The 22,012-nt window shown below is 56.9% G+C and overlaps 1 protein-coding gene across 1 annotated transcript in view; it reads left to right on the top strand.

Moving 5' to 3' along the window:
* Positions 1 to 22,012, top strand: part of LOC137159287 (unconventional myosin-Vb-like) — a 64,134-nt gene that overhangs the window by 30,059 nt on the left and 12,063 nt on the right. Inside the window, exons 12-28 of the mRNA XM_067557448.1 lie at positions 1,926 to 2,066; positions 3,460 to 3,585; positions 5,180 to 5,263; positions 5,654 to 5,656; positions 6,850 to 7,002; positions 7,732 to 7,829; positions 8,208 to 8,294; positions 8,398 to 8,509; positions 9,850 to 10,061; positions 10,813 to 10,969; positions 11,656 to 11,895; positions 13,329 to 13,544; positions 14,344 to 14,437; positions 15,980 to 16,128; positions 16,832 to 16,948; positions 17,901 to 18,155; positions 18,251 to 18,363. Of these exons, the coding sequence (XP_067413549.1) occupies positions 1,926 to 2,066; positions 3,460 to 3,585; positions 5,180 to 5,263; positions 5,654 to 5,656; positions 6,850 to 7,002; positions 7,732 to 7,829; positions 8,208 to 8,294; positions 8,398 to 8,509; positions 9,850 to 10,061; positions 10,813 to 10,969; positions 11,656 to 11,895; positions 13,329 to 13,544; positions 14,344 to 14,437; positions 15,980 to 16,128; positions 16,832 to 16,948; positions 17,901 to 18,155; positions 18,251 to 18,363 (2,357 nt within the window). The remainder of the gene's footprint in view (positions 1 to 1,925; positions 2,067 to 3,459; positions 3,586 to 5,179; positions 5,264 to 5,653; positions 5,657 to 6,849; positions 7,003 to 7,731; positions 7,830 to 8,207; positions 8,295 to 8,397; positions 8,510 to 9,849; positions 10,062 to 10,812; positions 10,970 to 11,655; positions 11,896 to 13,328; positions 13,545 to 14,343; positions 14,438 to 15,979; positions 16,129 to 16,831; positions 16,949 to 17,900; positions 18,156 to 18,250; positions 18,364 to 22,012) is intronic.

Genomic DNA, 22,012 nt, shown 5'->3' with positions numbered 1-22,012 from the left:
CTCATTCAATTAGCTGTGGAAGGTCATTAGGTCCCTGGCCAGCTGTTCTCCCCTTACCGCTCTGTCCAAGTCTGGTGGCAAGCCACTGGGTGCACAAGTCCTGCTGCGGGATAGACTCCGGCCACACTCACACGCAGCAGGTGTGACTGCAATTGCCAACGCCCTCCTTCCCCGCCATGCCCCAGGTGAGCTGGCTGGGATCCTTTAAAGGCTGCCCGGGATGGCTGAGCTGATCGGTTCTTGCTAGTTCAACAGTTTGACACCCACGGGTTGAATTTTGGGTCTGGCCCCTTAGTGCTTACGCCATGTCTGTATCGCGTGCTCCGAAGTCCTTGGGGCCCATCCCAACAGCAGCTGTCAGTGTTCACCGGATGACAACTGCACAACGCTGTTGCTGAGTTGCTGATAAGGCTGCAGCTCTGAGTTGTTCCCCACAAACCCCTAATGTCTAGAGCTGGCTGGAAAACCGTCAAAATTTCCCAACAAAAATGCCCTTTTTCATCAGAATGCTTGGTTTTTTTAAAGGGGGCAGTTTTGACCCCAGTGGGGGACAGCGACCTAAATGGACATTTTAGGAAGAGGCTCCATTTTTTTGGTCTTGAAACAAAACTCAATTTATAGCAAAACTTCTTTAACACAAAACCAAGCGAATGGTCAAAATGGGAACCAAGTGATCAGATCAAAACACTTGACCAAAACAGCTTTCAGAATTTCACTTGGAAACTGACCTTTTTATCTTCATGCCGCTTCTGAACAGAAAAGGTTTGGAAATCGTGGGAATTTCCTGCAAAACCACATCTGTCCCCTGCCATCCGCGGCTCTAATAACGACCCAGAGTCACCAAGCAGCTAAACGGAGGGTGCTGCAAAAACACAAACTCTCTGCTTTTGGCCTTGTCTGACGTGCCCTTGGCTCACAAGGCTTCTGCTTGTTTATGGGGGAGAGATGGGAGCTGAGGGGTCTGCGTCCTTTCAGCCGTCTCCACTGGTGTACGAGATTTGAAGGGCAGGTAGAATTGCCATATTTGCCCCAGTGCCGGGGGCTAAGCTGATGTCCCTGCCGGCAATGGGCAGCTGGGATGTTTGCTGGTCTTGTGTCGCGATTGGAGATCGGTCTTTGGGCTGTCCTCGGAGTGTGTTTGTCTAGCATGCTGGGTGCCGGCTGGCCAGGAAGGCTGGAAATGTCAAAGGTGCCCAGGGGGGCTGGGCACCCGATTCCCATCCCAGCAGGGGTTCGAAGCTCAGCTCTTTAGAGCCCCCTGCAGAGTATCTCCGGAGGAAATGGAGCAGAATTCCACTAGGAGAATGGTGACCCCCCTCCCGCCCCCCCCCCCCCCCCGATGCCGAGCGGCATTGTGGTGACTTTTAACGTTTGAGTCGCCGTCACGACGCTCCCCAAATCCTAGCCCTGTCATGGCAAGGCTGTGAAAAGCAGCTGGAGTTGAACTGTTGCTGGCAACCTAGGGCCTGATTCCCAACCAAAAGTGGCCCGCGGCTCCCCCCCCACTGGCTGCCAAAGTACCCAGGCAGAGCGCATTGCTGGTGCAAGCTCCTTGCTGCAGTCAAGGGGGTGGCAGATCAGGGAGCATGGCAAAGCGCTGCACCTGGGTCCCTACACACTGGGTCCCTGCTGGAGCCGGGGGTGGGGGAGACACCATTTCCCTGCTGCAGCCGGGGGTCGGGAGATCCTCCTCGCTGAACTCTTCCCCTCTGGCTGCAGTGGGTGGGGAATGGGGGGCTGCTGGCAGAGCCTGGGGGCCTTTAAGGGTTTTAAAAACTACATTTGTGGCCCTTGACCCAAAAAGGTTGGGAACCACTGTGAGTTGGGGTGTGTGTGTGTGTGTGTGTGTGTGTGTGTGTGTGTGTGTGTGTGTGTGTGTGTGTGTGTGTGTGTGTGTGTGTGTGTCACCCTGTTCTCCCCCTTAGCACGTCTTTAAGCTGGAGCAGGAGGAATACATGAAGGAGGAGATACCCTGGACCTTCATAGACTTCTACGACAACCAGTCGTGCATCGACCTCATCGAGGGCCAGGTTGGCATTCTGGACCTGCTGAATGAGGAATGCAAGGTGAGCGGCCGGCCGGCAGCGCACCTGTGGGGGATGCTAGCTTTCAGGGCTGGGGGGAGGGTCTGATGGTCTGGCCTATTTAAAGGGACAGTCTCTAATTCTAGGCCTGAGCCAACCTATCCTAAACCTAGTATCCTGTGGGGAAACATTACAGCTTTCAAGTCCTGGTGCCTCATTCACCCCTGTTGGGCTGGTACGTGCGTATGAGCCTCGATTCCTTGGGGCCTGTTCAAATGCCGCTCAGGCTGATGGTGGGGGGAAAGCTGTTGCCATCTGGCAGAGGCCTGGGCATGGGGCTGGGGTGTCAGGCCCGTTCTGTGTACAGGTGCCCGCACCCCTAGGAGCGGCGCTACGCGGCTGGCTGGCGGGCCCGGGACTGAGAGGCTGGGGTAGGACTCGGCCTAGAAGCTGGCCCTGGTTTGACCGTGGGAGGTGAGAGGGGAAAGGGAACTTGCCCGGCTGCTGCCCGTGTAGTACTTGCCCGCCCCCCCCCCCCCCCCCCCCCCGCCAACCCGTTCTAAATCCCCAAACCACCTAAACTTCCCGCCAACCATCCTGTGACAAAGAAACAAAGTCAGCCCTGGCCCTGGAAGCCTCCTAGAGAAGCTCCTGGTCTCCGGGCGGCGCTCTACTGGGCACGGCACCAGAGGCGCGCTGCTGGCTTGCACGGCATTAGATGTGCAGGCAGAAGTGCTTGGGGGAGAGGGGGAGGCTGAGGTGTAAGAGGGGGCTGACTGGCTTCCAGCCGGGCATTGCAAACAGGCAGCTTCCAGCAATAACGGGCAACGTTCCCCTCCTGGCACTTAGCCGGGCAGAGCTTCTAGCCTGATGCACTGGGGAGGGTTCGGGGAAGAACCAGGAGATATTAAACGGGTAGAAAAACCTGCCTGCCGGTGACAGCCTCCAGGAGCTCGATTTCTGTAGCTTAAAAGCCAGTTAAGGGGTGATGACTGCAGTCTAGGTACCCACGCAGGGGGTGGGGGGAGCAAATATTTCCTCAGGGGCTCCGCGGTCTAGCGGAGAAGGTTGAACACGGGCCGGTGGCTGGAAGCTGAGGCTGGACCAATTCAGACTGGAAATCGGGCAGAAGTTTGACAGGGAGAGTAACGGAGAATCACCACAACCCTGGGTCAATTGTTCCAATGCTTCATCACTGACCATGCCCCCGGAGAGGGGATGTTTTTCTCTGAGCAGCTCTAGGAATGGTTGTGGGGCAGCTCTGTGGCCTGTGTCTGACCCGGAGTCAGACCAGATGATGATGATGGTCCCAGCTGGCCTTAGAATCAATTCATCTGATGCCGTTGGCTGTCCTACATGGGGGCAAATGGAGCGAGTCCTTCGCGCTGCAGGAGTTCGCCTGGCCAGTTGCACAGCCTCTCATCTGCCTTCCCAGGTGCCCAAGGGCAGTGACGCAAACTGGGCTCAGAAGCTCTATGACAGGCACCTTCACCACAGCCACCACTTCCAGAAGCCCAAGATGTCCAAAGACGCCTTCGTCATCCACCACTTTGCTGGCAAGGTGAGAGAGGGCCTGAGTGGGTTGGCGACCGCCAGCGTGGTGCTCGACCGGCTTTCCCAAAGGCAGGATCCCCAGGGCCAAGTGGGGGCCCTGGCGTACAGGAGAGACTAAAAGGGCTTGTCCGAGGTCAGGGTCTGTCTGAGCTGGGGTGTGAATTGAGCTGGCTGGGAAGTTTCTTTTCTGACGTTTTCTCTTCCCAACAAACGCTAAGGCTTTCCCATCGCCCTGCTTGTGACACGCCTGTTGGGAGAGTCCAGGACTCAGACTTAAACCTCACGCTGCTGCAATGTCACAGCAGGGCCCGCCTGCTCCTGTCTGCGCTCCACTGGGGCGGGGTGCCCAGTGGGTTGGCTGGCTTTGGGGGGAAGCCATCTCCCCATGCTCCAGGACCCAGCTGAGAGGGCCCACAGCCGATCCCCCCCAGGGCTGAGTGGGCTCCGGGGAGTGATCGTGGGACTGAAAATACAAAGCCGGCTCTGTGGGAGGCTAGCGTGTGGCTGGATCTGAACTCTGGCCTGGGATACGCTGGTGGGGTCGTGAGCCTCCCTTAGCCCTGAATGCACCTCCGTAATTGTTTAGTGGCCCCTTTAAAACAGCTCTCCATTCTGGACTGCACAGAGCAAAGCATCCTGGGACTTGTAGTTCCAAGAGATGAGGTGACTTGTAGGCTCTGAGCAAGGCCTGCTGGGAGAAGAAGCAAGTTATATAAGGCAGGGCATTTCTGCAGAGCAGAGAGGTACCTGGATGCTGGCGAATGATAAGGCCTGGCCCAGCTGCTGCAGCTCAATCTAAACCTCTCTGGAGAATCCATAGGGTCTAGAGAAGGTCTCTCCACCCGCAAATGGCACGGCCCAGATGCTGTGACATCCCCACCCCCGGCTGGCACCCTAGAGGAGGGTCCACAGCACCTGCTGCTGCTCTGGGCGGGGTGGGGCTTCCAGCCCCTCTGGGTTGTTAGAGCCTCAAGGGCAGGCTAGGGAGCTCTGAGCCGCTAACCTCTGGAGCTGTGCTGGGGTGGTCGGCTGTCGTCCCTTTGGAGGCGGCTCTGGCGCAGAGGCTGGACTAGACACCACCTGAGGTTCCATCCAGCCTGACATTTCTATGGCTCTTGGTCCATGGCCGTGGCAGGGCAGGGGGCCTGCATGGGAGAATTCCTGGTGCAGCCAGCGATCAGTCACGACACCCATGCCTGCCTTACTCAGGCGGATGGCGGGCGACGGCTGGTTCTCACGGGGCCGGCTGAGCCTGGCTTGCACAAAGCAGATGGCCCTTGCTGTTTTTCTTTAACACCTATTGAGGCACATTTCTGCCCCCCCCTTCCAGTGTAACCAGCAGCCAAACTCCCATGCACCATGCTCTTAAAACAGAACCCTGAACCGTTCCCCAGGGGACAGGAACTGACCGAGGCTTTTCAAAGCCACCCCAGAGCTTTAGGCATCCAGTTCCCATTAGCTCAGATTTCCCCCTCCCTCCCCACACCCAGCACCCAGGAGACCCTGGCACCTAGCCTGGCCCCCACCCTGCACCCAGGAGATCCCGCAGCTGCCATAGCCAGGAGTTGATGAGGCCTCCTGCATGCCCTGTGTACCCGCAGGTGGAGTATCAGTGCAATGGATTCCTGGAGAAGAATAAAGACACTGTCCATGCAGAACTGATCGGTCTCCTCCGAGCCGGCAAGGTGAGCCCCTGGATCTCCCAGCAGGGCAGGCTTCTGCACCGTCTGCTGCAGAGTGAAGGCGGCAGGCGGAGGGCACCTGAAGTCTATTGCCATCCTGCGCCAGGGTGCGGAGTATCGCATGGGTTCGAAGGGGCAGTGTTAGCAATGTGGGGAGAACATGCCCTGGCCAACCTGCACACTCACCCCCCACAAGCAAACCTGGAGCAGCCGGGGAGCCCCAAGTGTTCCGTTAGCTTGTGAATCTGGATCTTCTTGCGATGCTCGGTCTAGCCCTTCCTGGCCCACACTCACGCACCAGTCAGGCTCCAGGCTCTCAACATGATTGACCTGGTGGGGGATGCGGGGCCCCACCTTGACACCTGTAGGGAGGGCCCCATGTGCCTTCTTCAGAAGGTGAAAGCTGCACCGACCCTGAGTCCTCGCTCCATGGTGGGGGGTGGGATAGGAGCTGTGGTGCAGAGGCCTGATGTGGGGAGCAATCTAGCAAATGAGGACTAACGAAGGACCAGGCCTGTCCCTCAATTGTCAAGCCCCTTTCCTGGAGCCCAGCTCGTGGACCTCCATCAGGGGGCGCTAGGCCTCTATTCCCCCCTCCCTGAAATTAAACCACCTCTGCAAACCGAGCTGTAAAATCCCTGCCTGGCTGGGAAGCCCCCGGGATGGGGGCAGCCTGTGTGAGCCCAACACATCCGGCTCCTTCCGGGTCAGGCTGAAGCCAGACGTGTTCCACAGGGCAGAGCCGGCGGCTGGGAATGGGGAATGGGGAAGGGGGTGGGGGAGGGCTCCAGGGGCCGAACATCCTGGGGCTCTCCAGGTGCCTGAGCTTGCGGCTGTCCTGGGGCTCCGGCCAGGCCATGTCTGCTGTGCGGGACGCGGGGAGCTGGGGCTGACGGGCGGCGGGGAGATGCTGGCGGTAAAGCGATGGTGACCCTGCTGCTAAGCTAATAGCTGTCGTTTCTCTCCCCTGCTCCTTGCCTCCCACGGGACCCGCAGAAGGTAAGCGGTGCCGCGGCGTAGGAGACACGAGCTGCTCGCCCTTTTGGCTGCGGGCGCTGCCAGGGAGTGGCGGGCGAGCCTGGGGTGACACGTGGGGCATGGCCACGGGCCCAGGCCTGAGACGCTTGACTCGGGGCTGTGGCTGCTACTTAACCCTCTCCGGAGGGGGCGCGAGCCGCTCCGTAACCTGGGCAGCACTGGGGCCGCATGTGCGCAGGTCGTGCTCTGAGCTGACCTCCGGCTCTGCTCCGGGCTACCTGTGATCATCAAGGGCCCCGGAGGTGGGTCAGACTCTCCGCCTGGTGCCCCAGCTGCCCACGGGTGGCGCTGATCCAGCTGCAGAGCGGGCTGCATTCTGCCAAGGGCCTGGGGATCTGTGGATCCCAACCGTGCCGCTGCAGCTCCGGGCCTGTGGGCACCGTGGGGCTGTGACCATTGCACCCCATGTTGCACTCTCAGGCGGGAGCCCCTGGGCCAGGTCTCGGGGTTGCCTGTCCCTGGAGTGGGCTCGGTCTGTCCTCGCTGGCCAGTAGGTGTCGCTTGTAACCTGCTGCCAGCTCTGATCATTCTGCCGATCTCTCCCCACCCAGTCTGCCCTTCTAGCAGAGCTCTTCCCGGAGGAGGCGGATGGCAGCGTCACCCTGCCCTCCCGCAGGTCGCATGGATCCAGGGTCACCGTCCGCCCCGGCAGGAGGTCCCTGCCAGCGACTGACAAGGAACACAGGAAGCCTATCTCCACCCAGGTACGGAGCAGGGCTGGCATCAATGCCCCCTTTTAACGCTGCGTTGGGCATCCACTTCTGTGCAGACGCCTCCGGCCCATAGCGACGCCGTGACAGATTCCTCCTCAAAACCTTGCTGGCCTGACGCCCCCCACAAACCCTGCTGTCCTCTCCGGGAGCAGCAGGCCCTCTGCAGGGCTAGAAATCAGGGTGTTTCCCTCCCAGGAGGGGGATCTCTGCCCCTGTCGGAGAGGTGCTCCAAACCCCTTTGCTCGGTGTTGATGAGAGAAGCCCACGCGCACAGCTCTGGCCTGGAGGTTCCCAGACTCTGCCGTGTGCTGGGGGCTGGTCTGAGCTGCCAAGTTCAGTTCTGGATCCACGGGTTTGGTGGGCTGGGGGCAGTGGTTCCAAGCTGTTCGGAGGCTTATTTGCGTCGGAAGCACACAGTAGTGCCGTCAAGTGAGTAGGTGGCCTGGAAAGGGGCAGCTGGGTATCTGGGGGCTCCCTCCTCCGTTGGACTAGCCGTCAGCTTAGGACAATGGGTCCTGGTGCGCGCGCTCCTGCCCACCCAGGCTCCAGTTCCTGCCCATGCCTGAGGCTTGCGGGCGGAGATGCAGCTCTGCCGGGCTCATCCGGAAGCATCTTTATTCTGCCAAGGACGAGGCCAGAGTCTGCTCCCAGGCCCTGGCTCCCCTCTGGGGCCCTGCACGCGCACCTAGCGCTAAGCCAGCTCGCTCTGTCCCCCAACAGTTCAAAGCGTCACTGCAGAAGCTCATGGAGACCCTGAGCTGCACCGCACCCCACTATGTCCGCTGCATCAAGCCCAACGACCACAAGCGGCCCTTCGTGTGAGTGCATGGGGTGGGGGCAGGAGGGGGGAGACTCCTGTTGGATGGGCAAGGACTGGACCTGCTGACAGTGGAACCTGTCACCCTGGTGCTCTTCAAAAACTAGCAACTACGTGTCCTGCTCCCTGCACTGGGACCAGCTCCGGGATAGCCAGACTGGCGCACCCTTGGTCCGGTGCAGAGGCGGGGACTCCCCGTGCTGTCCCAAGCAGCTGTGCGGCCGGACGGCGAGCTGCAAAACTGGCCCCTCTGTGGGCTCCTGGGGCTGAGACCCGCGCTAGCCAGGTGTGCTGCATGGAGAACGGCAGATCCAAGCCTGCCGCCAGCCCCGAGGAATCCTGGCTCGTGGAGGGTGCTGACTGTCGGTCTCTGCTCTAGGTTCGATGCAAAGCGTGTCGTTGAGCAGCTGAGAGCCTGTGGGGTCCTGGAAACCATTCAGATCAGTGCCTCTGGCTATCCGTCCAGGTACGCCCAACCCGCAGCCCTGCTCCTCTCTGCTGGAGCAATTGCTGAGGCTCCGGCGCTCGCTAATTCCCCCTTTTGGGGCTGGCTTCTGTGCCCTTCGCAGGTGGACGTATGCGGAGTTCTTCAGCAGGTACAGGGCTCTGACGCGCCCAGAGGAGCTGCTGGGTGGGGATGAGAAGCAGACCTGCCGGCTTGTTCTCGAGAGGCTGCTCCAGGTCAGAGCCTGGGGGTCCTGAATGGGGTCAAGTCTAGACTCCAAGGCATGCTCGTCTGGCCATGGTGCATTATGGGAGATGGAGCCTGCTCCATAACAGGGGTTCCCAAACTGGGATACCTGAGACCTCTGGGGGTGGGAGAAATTGTGTAATGGTGGATTTTATTTTATTGCATTTTCATTACAGGCTACTTAGACAAAGCGTTAACTCTGTGGGAATTCATCTAAAATACTTGCTTCAAGATTAGGTTGACCGGATGTCCCAATTTTATAGGTCCAGTCCTGAAATTCGGGACTTTTTTCTTATATAGGCGCCTGTTACCTTCCACCCCGTCCTCATCCTTCACACTTGCTATCTGGTCACCCTAGTGAGAACACAGATGCTGATGTATTAAACCTGCCCCTCCAGTCTTTGTACAGCCCGGCAACTGTCCAGGCTGAGCTCAGAACGTGGTCATAGGGGTTTATTTTCAGTGGCATACGTTACGCTAGAACTGTTTGTGTGTTAACCGTGAACGACGGGCAGACGGCTAAAGGCAGGTAGTCTTGAGAACACACCAAGTATCTGTGACTGAGCAGGGTAGGGGCGCGCGGGCAGCTGGGACGTGTGGAAGGGGGCATGCAGTAAGAAATGTGGGAACCTCTGCCATAGAGAAGGGGCACAAGAGGCCCTGAACTACAACTCCCAGGAGGCATTGCAGCAGCCTTTCCAAACTGGAATACTGAGGGTTTGGGCTGGACTATTGGGTGTTCAGCCAGCCCAGGGGGCCTTGGTTACATCCCAAGTCGTTTCCTGCCGGCTCAGTGGGTGGAGCTGTGTACGCGGGGTGAGCTTGTGCCAGCCCTAACTCGGCAGCGGGTGCTGACCTTGCTGTGCCAAGCCTGCGTTAGACTGGTCCCGCGGCTGAGCCCAGGGTCCCTGTTCTCTGAGCAGGCCAAGGTTTGTCCCAGGCTCTGCACCCGGCAGCTTCCTTCCTGCCCACGATGGAGAAAGTCTCGAACGCCAGGATTTGTTCCCCGGCTCTGCCAGCCACTGACCCTGGGCAGGCGGCTTCTCATGCCCCCCATGCTGCCTCCCAACTATGCAGCTCGGTGCTGAGATCCGCAGCTGCAGGGGGCTTTAGGAGTCTGAAGGATTTAATCTATCCCTCCACCCCCCACACACACACTCCTGTCAGCTGTGAGGAGGAGGGTCTGTCCAGCCAGGCCCTGGTGCCAGGCAGGGGCAGTGCAGGGCTGCTGTTGTCCAAGCCTTCAATGCCAAGCGCCCACCCCTTGTTGGCTCTGCCCCATTGTACTTGCCTGGAGTGAACTATCCTCTGCCGGGGACTCTTCCCACAGGACCCCAGCAAATACCAGTGTGGGAAGGGCAAGATCTTCTTCCGAGCTGGCCAGGTAGCCTTCCTGGAGGAGCTGCGTGGCAGGAGGCTGAGGGCAGCCTGTGTCCTCCTTCAGAAGAGCCTCCGTTGCTGGCTGGGGAGGAGACACTTCTTGCGTATGCGAGCTGCCGCCATCTGCCTCCAGCGCTTCGCCCGGGGCTTCCTGGCCCGGAGGTGAGAGGTGATGCCCTGCAAACGCTGCCCGTGCATGCCAGGTTGAGCCAGGCGTTGATGGGAGGGACTCTGCCTTGGCAACGCCAGCAGACACCCATCTCTGGGCACTCTTGGCCTTTGCTGTGCCCAGCTTTGTAATGAGGCAGCTAAGAGCCACTGATGCTGAGCGTCTGGCTGGGAAACAGCATCCCCAAAACTACAGCAGGTGTGGGCCTAGGAGGGGACGTGGAGATAGCTAGGTCCCCCACATTGGGGGCGGAGGGGGAGGTACACTTTACTGGGGCCCTGGCCTAGACTGCAACCCCCATGGGTATGTGCGTCGGAGGGGGCCCGTGTTACAAGTTTGTACTGGGCCTGAAAAAATTATGCTTGGGCCCTGGAGCTAGCCACGCTCCGCCGCAGAGGTGGCTGCATTTCAGACCCTTCAGTAAGCTAATGTAACATTTAACATCTGTCTACATACTCGAGGAGCCATAACCTGTGCCAGGGAGTCGGGAGAAGCTGGTGCGAGGGCAGCAGCTGTGATTGTCTCTGTTGGGGGTGGGCAGGTGAATGGAGCCAGTGCCCCAGCTCTGAGCCAAGGGAGGCAGAGGGGTCAGCCTCAAGACCTGGTGCTGGGTCCCTGCAAGGGGCTGGTGTAGACCCTGGGGCTGCACTGCTGCTCTGCCCCTCCTGGGGGGGGTGATCTCTGCCGCTCCTTCCCGGCGGGCTCTGGCTTCCCTTGCCTAGCGCTCCGTTGCCCTTCATGCAGGCTCGCCGAGTGCCTGAGGAGGACCAGCGCTGCTCTCGCCTTGCAGAAGAACTTCAAGATGGCCATGGCCAGGCGCTCGTACCGCCGCCTCCACGCAGCCGTCCTCACCATCCAGGCCTTCGCCCGGGGCATGTTCTCCAGGCGCCTGCACCGCCAGGTACCAGCCCTGCCCAGAGCTGTGGGTTCAGGGATCCGCGCGGTGGCAGCTTCAGAGGGGGACATCCTGCGTGTGCTCCCTGTGCAGGGGGAGCAGCCCTCGGGGAGGGGATACTGATGGGTTGCAGAGGCCCCAGGTAATGATGGGGGAGGCGGGGGAGCAGTGCTGGCAGTACAGCCTGGGGTTGGGAGGGAGCCCCTTTCTTAGACCCCTGCAGAGACTCAGTCCCAGGGTCACTGGCGGTTTGGGAGATGGTGGGGAGGGGAGACCTGGTGTTGGTGCAAAGCACCGGTGTGAACTTTCTCTGCTTCACACTCGTGCTCCAGTGTGATTAGAATAGCCAGTCTCTAACAACCCTTCTGTCCCTCGGCTCAGGTTCAGGATAGAACAGTCGCAGCAATGTCTCCTCGTCTGCTCCTAGGCACTCTTCAGGGGCCACCAAGCATCTCATTGGAGTCAGGCCACATGGGCCAAACCCTTGGGTTGCTAAGCAGGGCTCCTGTTCTCACAGGCCCCTTTGGTGGGGGTGCAGCGTTGTCCCTAAACAGAGCGTTCCCCAAGCCCTCGTGAAATGTTGGCTGTCGTAGCTGCTGGCGCCTGGACCGCCCGGTGCTGTGGCCGAGCCGCTGTCCGTAAAGCCGTGAACGTTGCCTGAAGTCTTCGCTCTGCTGCTCTTGTCTCCCCAGATGGTGGCCAGCCAGAAAGCGGCTGTGATCCAGAGCGCGGTGAGGGGCTGGCTGGCTCGCACCAAGTACGCTCGGGTGCGCCGGGCTGCGATCTATCTGCAGTGCTGCTACCGGCGCATGCAGGCTCGTAGGGAGCTGAGGCGGCTGCGGATCCAGGCGAGGTCGGTGGAGCATTACAAACAGCTCCACAAAGGCATGGAGATCAAAGTGATGCAGCTGCAGTGCAAAGTGGACGAGCAGGTGGGTGGGTCGGCTCCGCGTGCTGCTCTAGAGCCACAGGGAGCTGATGATGCAGTTGCATCCAAAGCTTTGAGGGGGGGATTCCTGGGCCTCCAGTGGTGGGGTGAGTCTTAAAGCCTAGGTGCTGATGATTCATGGGCATCTTTCTGTGGGAGTCCTGGGTAACTTGTGTTCTGCCTTGCTAAATTCCACTAGCAGTCTAAATTGGATAGTCTCCTCCTCGGTGTTCCTGTGAGCTGTTAAGCGGTAGCCATGCTCCACTCCAGCGGTGGCTGCATTTCACTCCCTTAATGATAGCATGCCATCTCAGATCTGTCTCTGAATGCTTTTAGAGCATATACTCTGTGCCAAGAAAAGGTACCTCAGGGAGAAGCCGCTCTTATTTTTCTCCTGGGAAGCACAATCCATTAATGCAACCACAGGCTTCTGTTCTTCTCGGCCTCAGCCATACCTGACTTTCTGCTGTTCCCCGGAAACTTGGATAGGGTTTTCCTGGCAGAGCAGGATCCTGGACGTCTTGGCCCAGGTCAGATTTCTAGTTCTGAACCTCCAGCAGATGGTTCCAAGCGACGGTGCTAGAGACTGAAGCCATGCAGATGGAGCAGCTGGCTTTATCTCCCTTCCTCTCCGGTATTTAATGGGGTGCCTCAGCAATTTTGAGAGGCTGTAGAGGATGTGAAGTGCGCGTGGTCCTGGAGCATCCTGCAGGCAACCTTCGAACCGCTCTTCTCCCACATACACAAGCAGCATCTGCTCAGTAACTTCCTGGCTGTGCCTGTTGTCTGCTCCCCCCCGCCACCCCCCCCCCACTCGGCCGCATTTCTGGCTCTGCTTGTGCCCGGCTCGCCATGTTCTGCCACTGAATATTTACCAGCATGCACGGTTGGCACTGCCATCTGCCTGCCTCGCGTCTCTTGCCGTTCGTTTGCTCTCTGCCGGGAAGGGGCTTCCGCTAACACTTGCGAGGCCAAATGGGCAGAACTGTGGGTGCCCCCGCCCACATGTTGCCTTTGATGTATCCAGTTTGTGGGGCAATGCCCCCCAGTCTCCGCCCATGCGCACCCCTCCATGGATGGTAAAGCAGGAAACTGTGTCAGGACTCCTGGGTTCTGTTCTCAGCCCTGACACCGAGGTGGTGGGCCTTGGCAAAGTCATTCCTTCTCCCATGCCTCAGTTTCCCCAGCAGTGGCCTAGGGCTGACCCCATTCTCCGAGGGAGGTGCTGTGGAGAGCACCTTGCATCTGTGGAGCTGTTTGGCTTTGGGGGCAGATAACAGGGGCAGCCTGGTGGGGTGAGGCGGGGGGCAGCTTCTCTGGATTCCCCTCTCCCAGCTCCCTGCCTTCCTACCTGAGCATTAATCACCCCAGTTCCTCCCCCGGTGCCCACTGGGACCCCTCAGGCCTGAAACCGCTCTAACTCCTGCCTCCCCCCAGGCCAGGGAGAACCAGAGCCTGTCGGAGCAGCTGTCGGTGCTGAGAGCCTCCCACGGCGAGGAGGCGGAGCAGCTGCGCAGCGAGGTGCGGCGGCTGCGAGAGGACAAGACGCAGGAGCTGCGCATCCAGGAGCTGCAGGGGCAGCTGCGGCACATGGAGTCTGAGAAGAGCAGCTTGGAGGGCAGGCTGGCCCAGGAGATGGAGGAGCTGAAACAGGTGGGAGGCAGAGGGGAGACCCTTGAATTGCTGCCTGTGATCCCTCCCGGAGTGGGTCGTGAGTGTGACTCGAGAATGAGGGCAGCTCCCATAGCTGGCAGCAGCAGTAGGTTGGTTATTCCCTCTGGATCAGCCGTGAGAGGGGGGAGGTGACGCAAACACACTCCTTGCTAGCGTGTGTTGCAAATGCTCTGGTGACTAAAGAGCCTACGCTGTACATAGACGTGGGAGGAGTCGATTTTTATCAGGAAATGTCGATTCAACCTAAATATCCCTGGACGTACAAATGTCAAAAACGACGGCCGCGAATTGAAACTTACAGGCAAAGTAAGAGAAGCGACTTGAAGTTAAGGTTCTGAAATCCAACTCGAATGACTTCCTGTGGGTTTGACAAAGGAGATGCTGACAATGGGTTTTAAGATGACTCTCTTACACGGGGTATCAACATCTACTGGCCTTAAAGAATTGTCTGACACCCCCCTCCTTTCCCCAGGCCAATTTCCCACAACTGTGAAAACATAAAATAAAAAAAGGAAGAAAATGCTTAAATAATATCAAGGTTTTAGCCAGCAAAAGATAAAACGTTGCCAAGTCAGTCTATTAACCCTCACTTCCCCCAGGGTTTTCATGCTGCCTGGCTGGCTCGTGGGGGTAGAGAAGGGTCAGACCTAGCAGCCTGTGATGGCCCCATGTGAAAGAGCCCTGGCCTCTGAGCCCCAGAGCGGGTTATCTTACCCCATAGATCTGAACTGCTGTCAGGTCTGCCCCCACCACCAGTCTCTCTCTTTCTCCCACCCAGCGCCTGATGGAGCTAGAAGCCATGAAATCTAACCTGAAGGAAGAGAAGGAGGCTCTAAACCAGCGGATCGTGGAGCAGTCTCAGGACCTGAAAGGTAAACCCTGCCCTGCCCCCCCTACTTCCAGCCCCTTTCCGGCCAGGCTGGGTGGAATCAGTGGGGGCCTGGAATCTGTGGAAGCCCAGCGAGTGGGTCTGGCTGTGCTAACCAGAGCACCCCAGCCCTGTCTGGAGGGTGATGCTGGCAATTTGTAACTGCTGGCTGGGCGCCTCGCCCTTGTTTCCCTCACACCCGCAAGCACGTCAGACTGCGTTGTACCTGCACCGCCTCGGCGGTGGGGTCCCGGCTGCTCCCCAGCCTTGTGCGTGTGCCTGCAGTGACCTGGGGAAAGCCATAGGCCATGGATGGCTCCAGCTGCAATCCCCAGAGGGAGTTCGAGCGTCGCACCTAGGCACAGGCGTCTAACGGAGAGGGTGGCTGACCACTGGAACAAGCAGCCAAGGGCAGCGGCAGATTCTCTCTCTGGTTGATATCTTCAGACCAGGGCTTAAATGCAGCTGCAGCTGTCCAAAGCTGAGCTCTAGCGTTTTTATAGCATGTTGCAGGGGGGAGGGGAGACACTTGGAGGGCTCTGGGAAATACTCTAAGGATTTAAGCGCTGCTTCAGGCCAAGATTGGATGCCTCTCTGGGGTTGGACTAAAGCATCTTCCGGTTACAGGGCTCGGGGCAGGGGTAGCTGGGTAAAATGCGCCAGTCGGCGCTACCCAGATGGTCAAGCTGGAGGATTTGATGGTCCCTTCTGGCCTTCGAACTCGCGGCTCTGTGAGCCCAGACTCCCCTGCCCTATGGAACATGCAGCTCAGAGACCAGACCCTGCGTAGGCTGTTCCCACCCTGCACCTTCTGTGTCCTGCCCCAACTGTGTGTGTGTGTGTGTGTGTGTGTGGGGGGGGGGGGGGGGGGGGGGGCTGGTGTCACTGTTCTGTAGCTCGGGGCCATCTGACTCCTGTCTGTCCCAGGCCACTGCAGATACCCCGTCGAGCCTCCTGTGCTCGCGGCTGGTGGTGATGGTGATGCCAGGACAATCTCGCTTTGACACACCTGATCACCTTGCTGGCACTTCCCAAATCCTGACCAGCTGGGGTGCAGAGGCAGCTCCCGGCCCTGCTGAGACTGTTGGGATCCAAAACACGGTGGCCTGGTGACTGAAACAGCTGGCCCCGCTTCGGGGGGCGAGGGGTGACTGGCATGAGCCGAGCCTCAATCCAGGGGGTCCCAAACGGCCCCGGCCCCAAGCGCCAAGCCGGAGGAGTGGTCCATAGCATGGCGTGAGCCTGCCTGTCCTGGCAGCTGAATCCATGGGGTCGCTGGCCACGCTGCGACGGGCACCGACCTCTCCTGCTAGGATGCCAAGCAACCGAAGCCAGAGGAGCTGTGCCGTCCCTGGGAAATGCAGGGCTGGGGCTCTGCTGCCTTAACCAGAAGGGAACCTTCTTCCCCCAGAACTCCCTGCTCAAGGGGCTGGAGGGGGCTGGTGACATTCCTCCCTGCGCCTGGGGTCCTACAGGGGATGGTCACTGGGCGGGGAGCAGAGCCCATTGTAGGCCCCATCCTGGTTTCTCTGCTCTCCTCCTGCAGACCAGCTGCGCCAGCATGTGGCGGCAGAGAGCAAGGAGCTGCTGAGCCAGCTGGAGGAGGAGAGGGCTCGCTACCAGAACCTGGTGACAGAGTATGCCCGCTTGGAGCAGTGCTACGAGAACCTGCAGGATGAGGTGGCCTTCCACAAGGTGAGCGGCGTGGGCTGGGCTGGTTCCGGCTCCGCTGACACCCGGACCCCAGGACACACCAGGGGAGCAAGGGGAGGGTGACAGGCTGCAGCTAAATGGAGGAAAACTCTTGCTGAAGGATTCTTGCAAGGAGGCTAGCTGGGCAGGACCGGGGGTAGGTGGGCAAGGAGTAAGAGGTAGCCTAGCAGCAGGTCCCTTGTGTCCTGGCTCAGTCCCATTGCTGGGACTCTGCTCTGCACAGCACCCAGACAGTGGCCCCGGGGACACCCTGAATCCAGAGCCTCGCCCTGACGCTGATCTCAGATCTGCACAGTCTGCAGGAAGCTGGCTGGAGCATTCTAGACAGCAAGGAGTCCAAATCCCAGTCACTCTAGCTAGCGCTTGGGTGCCAGACTCCTTCAGCTGTCTTGAAAAGTCCCAGCCCTAAGCTCAAGTCCCTGTTGCACCATTGACTCCAGCCCTGCTTTCCCAGGAGATCAGAGGGGGATCTCGCCAATTCCTGTGGTGGGACTCCCACCAGGTGTGCTGCTGCCTGGAGGATAGAGGCACTGCTGGGCTAGGGAGGGTTAGTGTGTGCCCTGAGCCGTCTCCCCTAGTTCTCCCCATGCTCACCCTGCTACTCATGCCCTAGCACCCCTTGTAACAAGGACTGGAGCTTCAGCCACTGTAGAACACTCCCTTGTACCTTTCCTCCTCGCTCCAGCAAACCCCCAGCTTCCAAAGGTCCCCTTCTTTGGACAGCATCCTGGACTCTGAAAGCAGCTACCCCTCGTCTCTGTCCACGGCACCATCCCGGGATGATGCAGACCAGCGGAGTGAGGTGAGATGCTGCTGCCCATAAACTGGCTTTCGTGCATGGCTTTGCCCCTGCCTTGTCTCTTGGTGGGAAGCGGAGCGTTTGGGCTGTGGAACAAGCCGGGCTCCGGTTTGCATTGCCCTGGGCTGGGCACAGGCAGGGAGCGTGGAAGATCTGTATGCCTCCCTTCAGAACTGGCCAGCTGCCTGAGGCCAGATGTTTCCACCCCCTGCCCGTCCCAAGCCCACGTCCCTCTAGCCTCCTGTCTGATCCCTGCCCTGGATCAGCCCAGCTTGGCTACACACCGTGCAGCCCGAGAGTTTGTCTCGTTCACCCGTCAGCAAGGACAGCATCCCTGAGGACGTCCTTCGCCCTCTGCAGCAGCTGCCAGTCCTATTGGCACCAAACTCAGGCTGGGGAGAGCAGCAAAGCCCTTCTGACCGGAGGGGCTGCACTGGCGATCTCCGTGATTGCCTGCGAAGAAACAACTTTTGTCTGGCACCTGTGGCACAGGGCTCCGTGCTCTTCCTATGTCGGGAACCTCCCTCCCGTGAGGTCTCAGCAGCTGGCTGCTGGCCTCCTGGCCCCCCGCTCCCTTGCTCAGATCAGGACTATGCTGCCTCTAATGGAGCCCCCAGCAGGCATGACCCACGTTCCTGTGTGTGCAGCTGAGTGGCGGCACAGGTGGGGGGCGAAGGAGGCTGACCGGCCCCATCATTCCCACCGTGTGGCCGGACACCAGGCTTGCCCTTTCCGCTCACTTCTGGAGGGAGCCAAAGGGGCTGTGGGTTGGGGCGTTCGTGTCGCGCTAGCGCAGACCGTGGTGTCCAGGCATTGCCTGCCCTGTGCAGCCAGATGGCTCAGCCCCCTTTAAATGAGTGGGGCTCGGCACCTAACGTTCCGACACAGCAGGAGCGTTGGGCACCCTAATGCATCTCCTAGCCCCCCTTCTCCACCCCGATCCCTCTCCCCGCAGTCCCCGGCTCAGCCCCTGGACCAGGAGAGAGGCCGCTGGAGGCCGAGGCACGAGTGGAAGAGGGCCAGTTCAGACAGCACCCCCTCCTCGCTGGATGACGACCATGGCCAGGACCCCTACGAGAAGGCTTACCTCCTCCTCCTGGGGCAGCTCAACGTGGTCACCGAGGACCTGGCCAGGACCCGTGAGGAGCTGCGCAGGGCCAGGGCTCAGCTGGTGCACGAGAGGAAGCCATTTGAGATCTTCAAGCGCCGGGTAAGACTCTCCCACCCATCCCCTTCCTGGCTGCGGCAGGGGGGCAGCCCTCAGTGCAGGCAGGGCCACGTTCTCAGTCTCCTTCTCCCCAGCAGAACATTGCGGAGATCTTGGGGTTGAACAAGAGCCTGGAAAAGACGGCTGAGGAAGATTCGATGATGGAGGAAGACTTGAAGTACGCGTACGATGCCGTCCAGGTTTCCAATAAGTGAGTCTGTCTACGGACCTGCTTCCCCTGCTCAACGGTCTCGGACACGTCTGGGTTTTACATAAAACTGCAGTGGAAGGCTTAAAAACCAACCCTGGTGGCACACCCTCCAAAGAGGGATTACGCTGGGGGAGCAGCAGGCTGGTGGAGATCGCAGGGTTGCATCTGTTGTGGAGAGGCAAGGCTGGGTTTGGATGACAGGAGCCAGTTCAGGGCTCTGGCGGGGGTGGGGGTGGTGCATGATTCAAGCTCTGAGTTGAACTGTGTAAAGATGTGATGGAGATTTAAAAAAAAATTCCAGCTATTACAAAAGGGTGAACTCGTTGGAATGATCAGGTACTATCAGCACAGGTGCAAGCGAACCACTTAAACCAGGCTTAAATTGAACATGAGGCCACACTGGGGCAGACCAATGGTCCGTCTAGCCCAGTGTCCTGTCTTTCTACAGTGGCCAATGCCAGTGCTTCAGAGGGAATGAATAGAACAGGTTATCAAGTGATCCATCCCGTCGGCCATGCCCAGCCTCTGGCAAACAGCAATCCTTGCCTATCCTGGCTCATAGCCATTGATGGATCTATCCATGAACTTATCTAGGGGTTTTGGGGGTTTTTTTGAACCCCATTATAATTTTGGCCTTCACAACATCCTCTGGCAAGGAGTTCCACAGGTTGACTGTGCGTTGTGTGAAGAAATACTTCCTTTTTGTTTTTAAACCTGTTGCCTAGTCATTTGGTGACCCCTAGTTTGTGTTGAGGAGTAAATTGCTTGCCCTTATTTACTTTCTGCACACCAGGCATGGATTTTATAGACCTCTATCACATCCCCTCCTTATTCATCTCTTTTTTCCAAGCTGAGCAGTCCCAATCGTATTAATCTTTCCTCATATGGAAGCTTTTCTGTACTACTCATTTTAGTTGCCCTTTTCTTTACCTTTTTCCAATTTTAATACATCTTTCCTGAGATGGGGCAACCAGATCTGCATGCAGCATTCGAGGTGTGGGCATGCCATGGATTTATAAAGAGGCAATATGATATTATCTATCTCTTTCCTAATGATTCCCAACATTGTTTACTTGTTTGACTGCCGCTGCACATTGAGTGGATGTTTTCAGAGAACTAGTCACAGCTAATTTAGACCCAATCTATTTATTTATTTTTATTTATTTATTGGGAGAGGGAGGTGGGGTAGTTTTCTAATGTGCATTATTTTGTGTTTATCAATATTGAATTGCATCTACTATTTTGTTGCCCAGTCACCCAGGTTTGTGAGATTCCTTTGTAACTCTTCCAAGTCTGCTTTTAGTTTTGTGTATCTGTAAATGTTGCCATCTCACTATTTACCCCTTTTTCCAGATCATTTATGAATATGTTGAACAGTCCTGGTCCCAGTACAGACCCCTGGGGGACACCACTGTTTACCTCTCTCCATTCTGAAAACTGACCATTTATTCCTATCCTTTTACTTCCTATCTTTTAACAAGTTACTGATCCAGGAGAGGGCCTTCCCTCTTATCCCATGACCACTTACTTTGCTTAAGACCTTTTGGTGCAGGACCTTGTCAAAGGCCTTCTGAAAATCTAAATACACTATCCTTGTCCACATGCTTGTTGACCCCCTCAAAGAATTCTAGTAGACTGGTGAGGCATGATGATTCTTCCCCAACAAATCATATTAATCTGTCTGATCATTATGTTCGTTACCATAGTTTCAACCAATTTGCCTGTTACTGAAATTAGGCTCACTGGCCTGTAACTGCCGGGATCACCTCCAGAGCCTTTTAAAAAAATTGGCATCACATTAGCTATCCTCCAGTTACCTGATACAGAAGCTGATTTAAGTGATAGGTTACATACCCCAGCTAGTAGATATGCAATTTCACATTTGATTTTCTTCTGAACTCTTGGGTGGTATCTGGTCCTGGTGACAACTTATTCCTCTTTAATTTATCAATTTGTTCCAAAACGTCTTCCATTGACATCTCAACCTGGGACAATTCCTCAGATTTGTCACCTAAAAAGAACGGCTCAGCTGTGGGAATCTCCCTCACATCCTCATCCCTGAAGACGGATGCAAAGAATTCATTTAGTTTCTCCACAATAGCCTTATAGCATCTCGATTGTCCAGTGGCCCCACTATCGTTTAGCAGAACTCCAGCTGCTGCTGTACTTTAAACATTATTTTTGCTGTTACTTTTTGAGTCTTTTAGGCTAACCGTTCAAGATCTTTCAGTCCTTCCTAATCATATTTTTAAACTTCACTTGCCAGAGTTTAGGGTCCTTTTTATTTTCCTCAATAGGATTTAACTTCCTCTTTTTAAAGGTGGACTTTTTGCCTCTAATGGCTTCTTTTACTTTGTTTAGCCATGTTGGCACTTTCTTGGTCCTCTTACTATGTTTTTAATTTGGGGTATACATTTAAATTGAGTCTCTATTATGGTGTCTTTAAGAAGTTTCCATGCAGCTTGCAGGGATTTCACTTTTGGCATTACACTTTTTAATGTCTGTTTAACTTCCTCATTTTTGTGTAGTTCCTCTTTCTGAAATTAAATGCTACTGTGGTGGGCTGCTTTGGTGTGTTGTCCCTCTCCCCTCCCATCTGGGATGTTAAATTTTATTATCTTAGGGTCACTGTTACCAAGCAGTTCAACTATATTCACCTTTTGGACTAGATCTTGCACTTCACTTATTACTAAATCAAGAATTGCCTCTCCTCTTGTGGGTTCCAGGACTAGCTGCTCCAAGAAAGTGTCATTTAAGGTGTCAAGAAACTTTCTCTCTGCATCTCATCCAGCAGTGACATGTACCCAGTCAATCTAGGGATAATTAAAATCCCTCATTTTCGAGTTTTTATTTTTATAGCTTCTCTAATCTCCTTGAGCATTTCAGTCACTATCACCAACTGTGCAGCTGTGTTCTCTTAGATTTAACTAACCTGGTTTACAGTAGAGCTTGCTGGGAAATGGGGGAGGGGGCTGCAGGGAGATTCATGGAAACCTTAAGATTTTGGTGAAAACCTAAAATACTTCAGCTGGAAACTAAAACACTTCATTTTGAAACCCTGTCGTGGGGCTTCATGGGCATGTCTTGCTGCCGTTCGTCTCTGTAGGGTGTGCTCCCTGATTGGACTACCTCTCCCCTGCTTGGTGAAGGGAAGTGGTGCATCATGGGGCCATGCAGTCCAACTGGGGAGCCTGGCCCATAGAAGAGACTGGGAGCGTAAAGCACCCGAACTACAACTCCCATGAGGCACCACAGCGGCAATTCCAAATCTGAATATTTATTCGGCTGAAGAATTTCAGTCTCGTCAAACCCAACCAGACCTTCGAAAAACAGGTTAGACAGAAAACGTCTAACGTGAGCAGCCCTGGATTCAAGTGACCTTTAGTGAAACAGGGTGCGTTGCCCTTAGCCCAGGCTTAGGTGAGGTCTGTTTGGAGGAGGCCACCAAATGTCTGTGGCCAGGAATGCTTACTGTAGTCTGTAGCGCAGCAGTGACGGGGGTGCCCAGGCTGAAGATGGCAGCAGGCAAAACTTTAGAGGGAACAAATCATCCAGCTGGAAGTGAGGGTTTTAATTTTGACCTACTGGATTTGGGCTAAAACCCAAGTGAGCCATTACTAGCGCTAACCACTGCTCTGGGGCCAGTATT

The sequence above is a fragment of the Emydura macquarii genome, unplaced genomic scaffold (genome assembly GCF_026122565.2).
Source record: "Emydura macquarii macquarii isolate MOO-44397 ecotype Brisbane River unplaced genomic scaffold, CSIRO-AGI_Emac_v2 contig_306, whole genome shotgun sequence".
NCBI classification, from domain to species: domain Eukaryota; kingdom Metazoa; phylum Chordata; order Testudines; family Chelidae; genus Emydura; species Emydura macquarii.
The sequence above is the reverse complement of the archived record's forward strand: the minus strand, read 5'-3'. Positions and strand labels throughout refer to the sequence as shown.